At 52.1% G+C, this 7,394-nt stretch overlaps 1 protein-coding gene across 12 annotated transcripts in view; it reads left to right on the forward strand.

The window, feature by feature from the left end:
• MOV10L1 (Mov10 like RNA helicase 1) overlaps positions 1 to 5,931 on the forward strand; it is a 68,992-nt gene extending 63,061 nt beyond the window's left edge. For 5 of the 12 annotated variants that reach the window (XM_070254312.1, XM_070254323.1, XM_070254319.1 and 2 more), the window contains 5 exons: positions 1,372 to 1,521; positions 4,129 to 4,236; positions 4,975 to 5,112; positions 5,244 to 5,335; positions 5,628 to 5,931. In XM_070254312.1, the coding sequence (XP_070110413.1) occupies positions 1,372 to 1,521; positions 4,129 to 4,236; positions 4,975 to 5,112; positions 5,244 to 5,335; positions 5,628 to 5,637 (498 nt within the window). In that variant the 3' untranslated portion in view covers positions 5,638 to 5,931. The remainder of the gene's footprint in view (positions 1 to 1,371; positions 1,522 to 4,128; positions 4,237 to 4,974; positions 5,113 to 5,243; positions 5,336 to 5,627) is intronic. The other 7 variants (XM_023631693.2, XM_070254321.1, XM_070254318.1 and 4 more) reach the window with 3 other exon arrangements.
• Positions 5,932 to 7,394: the final 1,463 nt, after the last annotated feature.

A 7,394-nucleotide genomic window follows, 5' to 3' on the forward strand; every position in this document is an offset into this window, starting at 1 on the left:
ATACACGTAACATAAAATTTGCCGCGGTAGCCATTTTAAGTACACAGTTCAGTAACGTTAAATATGCTCACATTGTTCTGCAAGCAATCTCTAGAACTTTTTCATCTTCCCAAACTGGAACTCTGTCTCATTAAACACTGGCTCCCCTCCCCCTCCCCCTCCCCCTGGTGCCCACTGCTCCGCTCTCTCTGTCTATGGATTTGACAGCTCTAAGGGGCCTCATATGAGTGGAGTCGTCAGTATTTGTCCTTTTGTGACTGGGGCTTATTTCCCTCAGCATAATGTTTTCACAATTCATCTGTGTTGTGGCATGTGTCAGAGTTTTCTTCCTTTTTAAGGCTGAATAGTATTCCACTGTGTGGATAGACCACATTTTGTTTATCCATTCATTTCTTGATGGACACTTGGGTTGTTTCCACCTTTTGGTTATTGCAAATAATGCTGCTATGAACATGAGTGTGTGAATATTTATCTGGGTCCCTGCATTCACTTCTTTTGGCTATAGACTCAGAAGTAGAATCGCTGGTGGTAATTTTATTTTTAATATTTTGAGGAACCAACGTACTGTTTTCCACAGCAGCTCCACCATTTTACATTCCCACCAGCAGTGCACAAGGGTGCAGTTTCTCCATATCCTCGCCAACACTTGTTGCTTTCTGTTTTTTTGATGGTAGCCATCCTAATGGGTGTGAGGTAGGATCTCATGTTTTGATTTTTATTTCCCTCATGACTGGTGCTGTTGAGCACCTTTTCATGTGCCTCTTGGTCATCTGCATGTCTTCTTTGTTGACTGGCTAAGAGAGCAAGCGAGCCCATGCCTGCATGGAGGGAGGGAGTGGAGTCTGAGTGAGTGGTCGGACACGTGGCCTCTGGCAGGGCCCTGCTGCAGCCTCCTGGACTGACCACAGCTAGCCATGGAGTCTGCTCTCACTGTGGCTCCCTGTGCGTTGGCTACATTGGCCTTCTTTTCCTTTCTCTAGCATACTCTGATGCTTCTGCAGGGGGTGCCCCACATGCCCTCACTCACGGTGGGGCTGCTCTTTGCCCAGTAATTCCTGCATACATGTCAGTCGGCACGAGCCTTGCTGACCTGCCACTCCTATGTTGACAGTCCCCCAAATCGCAGACTTGTCTAGCCAGTCCTTTTTCTTTGTGCTCTTGCTGTAGCTGGGATCAATTTCACGATTACTTATCATTATTCTGCCCTGCTGGAATGTGAATTCTGCATGAGAGCAGGGATTGTCTCTGCCTTGTCCATGGTGTGTTCCCAGCATCTCCTTCTGCTCCTTGTTCATAGACCCTGAACCAGCGTTCATTGAGTACTTGATGTTTTGTGATGGACGTGCCTTCTCTGTCTCCTAACTCACTCAGGGCAACGAAGCTCGTGAAGGGAGAAGCCCATCGTGGTTCAACCCGGCTGAAGCTGTCCAGGTCATGCGCTACTGCTGCCTCCTAGCCAGGAGCGCCTCGAGCCAGGTGTCTGCCAGTGACATCGGTGTGATCACACCCTACCGGAAGCAGGTGTGGACCTGCTCCAGCAAACTTGTTTTGTGCTTCCTTGTTCGAGGAGGCCGCAGAGGAAGGTGGAAACAGGCTGGTGAAGTGGCCCCAAGTCCCTCTTGAGTTGTCTCCACAGCTCACTGCTCCTGCGCTGCTGTACCGCAGCCTGGGGCGAGCCCTTTATCTCTCCGGCGAGTGACCCCGCGGCCTGGGCGTGTTGAGTGAGCCCACCTCTGTTTGCTCACCTGTCACTGGGCATGAGGATGTCCCCTCCCCTGGGTTGTGAGGGCATCTAGTCAGCCAGGGCTGTGTGTGCTTGCTGCAAGCTCCCCAGCCTCCCTGTTGTCGCCTGGTGTCCCTCTGCTGCCTGTGCTGGGCTAGCAGGCCGTCTCCCACATCTTATTTCCATCAATGCCTCCTGGTGCTCATGGGCAGGCGCAGCCAGGCACACTCAGCCCACCCTACAACCGGAGTCCTGTCAAACGGGGAGTGGGCTGCTTGTGGGATTACCCTTGAGTTGTCAGGGGCTTGAGAATCTTCCTGTTTATTGGCCATTTCTTCATGTCTTCCTTAAGCTGCGTGTTCACGTATAGAGCCCACTGTAAATTGACTTCGGGCATGCTTTATTCTCAGCGGTTTGTAGTTTTCAGCATATTCTGGATCCCAGGTCCTGGGTAGCTGTGTGTGTTGTGGACAGCATCTCTGATGGGCATTTGTCTTTGCTGATGATTTCCTGTATGTGTATTATGATTTGTGCTCTTTGTATCTGAGAAGCCCTTCCTTATCCTGATGTTGTGAAGTGTGTCCCACTTTTCTTCTGAGACTGTAAGTATATGCTTCTCACCTGTGCATCTCTCATCCACCTGGATCTGTTTCCGGGTGTAGCCTGAGGTAGGGGTCTGAGTTTACTTTTCCATTGTGTGTCATCCCTTTAGTGAACGTCCAGCCTGTTTCTCAGTGTTGTTGCCTTCTGTGGCACACCAGCTTCTCCTGCGTATCTTCCTGAGGCTGCCTCTGTCCAGGGCTGCTGCCACGCATGCCAGCAAGTTGGCGTCTGGGAGTGACGACTCCTATCTTCACACTCACCATCCTGAGTCTTAACTTTGTGCTCTTTCTTGTGAATTTTAGGAATTCCACCTTTTTTCAAAAAGCATTTTTCTCTTTGGCAGCAATTTATCAATGTGTCTTAACTGTTTTGAATTTTGGTTTTGCTTACCTTTGCTTCTGACATCCCACTTAGTTTTTCTGGGTTTGTGTTTCTTCTGAGGTTTGTCTTTTTATAGTTATTTCAGCAAAGGCCTGTGAGTAGCAAACAAAATATGTGTATTTAACCACCTCACTCTTGAATTTTAGTTCAGCCGTTTGCCTCAGTTCTTTGAAGACGTTATCCCTGTTGTCTTGGAACATGTACTGTGCTGAAAAAAATCTACTCTGCCTGACTTTGTTTTTAAATAATGTTCTTTTTTTCCATAGTTTTAATATTTTCCCTTTATTCTTTTTTTTTTTTAAAGGAAGATTAGCCCTGAGCTAACTACTGCCAGTCCTCTTCTTTTTGCTGAGGAAGACTGGCCCTGAGCTAACATTCATACCCATCTTCCTCTACTTTGTATGTGGGACGCCTACCACAGCATGACTTTTGCCAAGCAGTGCCATGTCCACACCCGGGATCCGAACCGGCGAACCCCAGGCCGCTGAGAAGCGGAACGTGCGAACTTAACCGCTGCACCACTGGGCCGGCCCCTCCCTTTATTCTTGTTGTTGTATGGTTTCACCACAAAATAATCTGGGTGTGATTTCTCTCCCTGCTGGGGCCTCATGACTGGTTTGGACGGATGTGTCACATGTGTGTGTGTGCATCCCCCGCTGCTCTGGAACTCCTGGGGGCATGTGTCCTGCCTCCCCGTCTGCCGTGGGTCCGAGCCTCTGTCTGTCTGACTCATCTAGGAACCTTCCCCCAGTGCGCCCCCGCTCCCTGGCCACCAAGCTTTCTTTTTCCCAAGATTTCAATCTGGTTCTTTTTGCTGCTGTGGCCTGCGCTTTTCTGTCTCCAGAGGCCTTGAGCACACCTGAGCCCTGTGTGGAAGACGCTCATTCCCATCCTCTCAGAGCTGGCCCGCCTCCTGTTGGCTCCTCTTCACTTTTCACAAAGTTCCTCTTCCCCCGGCTTCCCGTTACGGTCGCCACCTGCTGCGTGCAGCCCTTTCCAGGCTGCTTTTGTCACATGGGCTCGGGCCCTGCAGTGTGGCATCCCCAGAGGGGCTCTTTGTTCCCTCCTCCCATACCCCACCGAGCGTCCCAGCGCTGTCCCCACGGAGACGTCCATCTCACTCTAAGCAGTAGGTGTGTTTCCTCACCTCTTGACACACCATGGCTCCGTTCTTGCTCTGCACGGGTGGGGAGAGGGGAGATCTCCACACGAGACAGCACTCCTGAGGGCTGACCCCTCCCCCCCGTGGACTCCATCTAAAGTCTGTATCTGGGCTCTAATCAACTGAGATTTGATGGAATATGATTTGGAATTGAAAAACAGTATTGGACATTACTTAATATTCACTTATGCTGTAACATGTAAAGAAATGCTCAGATTTGTAGAATGTATTTAATCTTTCTTTTTTATCTGCTTCAAAGGTGGAGAAAATCAAAATTCTTTTGAGAAATGTTGATCTGATGGATATAAAGGTTGGCTCAGTAGAGGAGTTTCAAGGGCAAGAATGTTTGGTTATCATCATCTCAACTGTAGGTATCCCTGTTTCTAGTGGGGTAACTGCGTCGGAGGTCGCTTGATATTCATTGGTTTCTTGGCACATCCAAACAGGAAGAGGCAGAGGCTGAGACGCCGGTAATGTAACGGGGAGATGCGGGTGTGGGATGGAGGCTCCATGCCCCAGGCATCATCTCAAGCAGTACTTGTAGGGAGTTCTTTTTAAAAACCTGAAGATCAGCAGACAAAAAGTAAAGAAAAGGAATCCAGGAAGAAATGGTCCATGTGTCAGAGAAGAAGGACAAGATGCGAAAGAGGGAAGGAAACGGGGGAGTAGAGTGGGAGGGCATCTGAAAGGAGGGTACCCAACCTCCCAAATACATATACATGCACACAGTGGCTTCCGTGCTGCGGCCCAAGGAAAACTAAGTTCCTCTCAAAACTCTGTTTCCTATTTTTAAATTATCTTTATTGAACAGAGTATTAATTACAGAAAAGTTAGAAAATCCAGGTAGGAAAAAAATAAGAATCACCTAAAACCCTACACCCAGAAGTGAGGGATTAGTGTTTGGAGGGTCCCCTGTGTGTAGACAGAGAGGCCTTGAGGCCTGCTCTCCGCCAACCCTGCCCCACTTCCTGGCCGCTTCTTTCTTTTTTAACCAAAAATGGGGTCGTACTGATGTTTAATGTTTCTAAATGCTTTTATACGTCAAGTTTCTTTCCATGTCAAAAAATCTTAAGATGCTGGTTTTATTTCTCTTTGCGTTTTTTAGGTACGGTCAAATGAAGATAGTTTTGAAGATGATCGATATTTTTTGGGTTTCTTGTCCAACTCAAAAAGATTTAATGTTGCAATCACCAGACCCAAAGCCTTGCTGATTGTGCTGGGAAATCCTTACGTTCTCGTCAGAGTGAGCTGCGACTGTGTGGGCTGAGTCACCTCGGGAGAGGGCTTGGGTGACAGGGCCCCACTGGACACGCTGGGGTGGGAGGTGGCCCAGCCCTCCCCTGTGTCAAGGCCGGCTCCTTTGTGTTTCAACAGGATCCCTGCTTTGGTGCTTTGCTGGAATACAGCATCACAAACGGGGTTTACACGGGTTGCAACCTACCTCCTGAGCTGCAGTCCCTGCAAGAGTAAGCTCTTCTTTGGTCTCCCTGAAGGATGGGCCCCAGCCCTGCCCCTCCCAGCAGGCCCCACCTCACCCACTGCCCCTGCCGGCCTCAGCCTCATTGGGAGGAGCAGGCCCTGCCTCATAGGCTGCAGTGCCCAGTCCTGGGGGGTCATTTAGGGTCGGCATCCCCCTTCCCCAGCACAACTTTAAATAGGGAAATATAAATGCCCCTTTTAAAGACCACACTGGGGAGAGAGCCTGAGCCACAGTGGGGGGGCCCGACTCAGTGGCCCCTCGCCTTTACCCATCTGCAGCTGTGGCTAGGTACAGCCTGCCCTTCCCTACCCACCAGAGCCAGGACCCGCAGAACAGGAGATGACTGCATCCGGAGCCCCCTGTTGACGAGGGATGGCCAGTGACGCCATGCACCACACCCTGAGGAGCTGCTGTCCCTGTGCCGTGGCCTGCCTTGTCTCACGGTCTAGGCCACAAGTGTGGGGGCCACTGGGTCTGATGGAGCCTGCTCACGCTGCCATCAGCTCTGCATGTCAGCCTGTTCCTGCCACTGGGTAGTTACTGCAACCCATCACCAAAATAAATGCTCTAGTGGGACACCCACATGGCTTTCCACCTTGACATGCACCTGTTGGGGGACAGTTATGCTTTCACATGACCTCTGACCCCTGCTGTGCTGGCTTCCCTCTCCAGGTCCTTGAGCTTGTGTTCACTTTTCGTGCTGGCTGGACAAAGCCTAGGGGCTCTGCCTGGGGACTGGCCATCCAGGGAGAGCTGGGGTCAGCCTCTGTGCCAGCCCTGACCTGTCTGCCCACTCTGACCAAGAGCCAGCCTATTGATGCAGATCTTTTGGGAGCTGTTTCTAGGGAAGTCTGGAAGTGTTCCTTTGTGAACAGCACCGGGCTTGGGACCCACCCCCAAGTACTCAATAAGGCTGCCTTAGACATACATTTCTGAGTCTCTGGCCGTGGGTCTCAATGAGGCAGGGATTTGCTACAGAGGGATGAGAGGTCAGGCAGGGCCGGGAGGGCGGCGGCTGCAGACACTCTTCGGTGAGTCCTGCGCTTCCACCACACGGAAGGCGGAGCCTGGGGGAGGCGGCAGCAGTCTGTGCGGGAGGCAGAGCCAAGCCTTTGGCCGGGATACCACCAGATGTTCAGGCTTGCTGTCCATGTGACCAGGAACAGACTGTGGAACACTGAGGCTCGGGACCCCCAGCCCAATATACCCGCAGACAGGTAGGGGGTGCCGAGCAGGTAGACAGAATTGTGGGAAGCACTTTGAGAATGAAGTTTCAAGTCCCACAGGCTGCATGACTCCTTGCTGAGGCCTGTGCTGGCACTTGTGTTTGGAGCACTTCCTGCTTCCTCCAGGAAGGCAGTGGGATGGGGGGCTGCAGGGGGTGTGTGTGGAGGCCCAAGCAGAGCCCCCAGGCACTTCAAGAGGAAGCACATGGCAGGGGGCTGGCCGCGGCCGTAAGACCCTGCTTAGCCCTCCTGCACCAGTAGCCGGTCCTGGACACGTGCAGCCAGAGGCTGGTGGCAGGCTCCGGGGCCGAGCTTTCTCACCTGTCCAAGCCTGGGACCCTCATGACACTTCTCTCCACTCAAGGAGACGAGGGGAAATTGCTTCTGAGGTGGCAGCGCTTGCAGAGTTGCCCCTCCTCACTGCTCAGGCAGGCGCACGCACCATTGCAGAGCCGGCCCTTTGCGGGCAGGTGAGACCTGCGCTTGCCTGCGATGGGTCCTGCAGCTCCCCTCCCTTTGGAGGCCCAGGTCCCAAGTGCGCCCCCTATGTGTGCATGCACAAAGAGGGGTGCTCTTGGGGCAGCTCACATACCTGCAGGTCCCGGAAGACCCTGTGTTCCCTCCCAGAGTCCATGGAGACAGGCCCTGGTGGACACTCCAGGAGGTTCGAGTCTTTTTCCCTGCTTTGGCTTCAGCACACGGGAGGTGTCCTGTGAGCTGCCGCCCCACAGTGATTCTGGAATCCTTGGTGCTCGTGAATAAGCTAGGCAAACAGCCACCCAGGGTGCTCAAGTGTGCAGAAGACATTGGCAAGCTGGG

This window comes from Equus caballus, chromosome 28 (genome assembly GCF_041296265.1).
Source record: "Equus caballus isolate H_3958 breed thoroughbred chromosome 28, TB-T2T, whole genome shotgun sequence".
Lineage (NCBI taxonomy): Eukaryota > Metazoa > Chordata > Mammalia > Perissodactyla > Equidae > Equus > Equus caballus.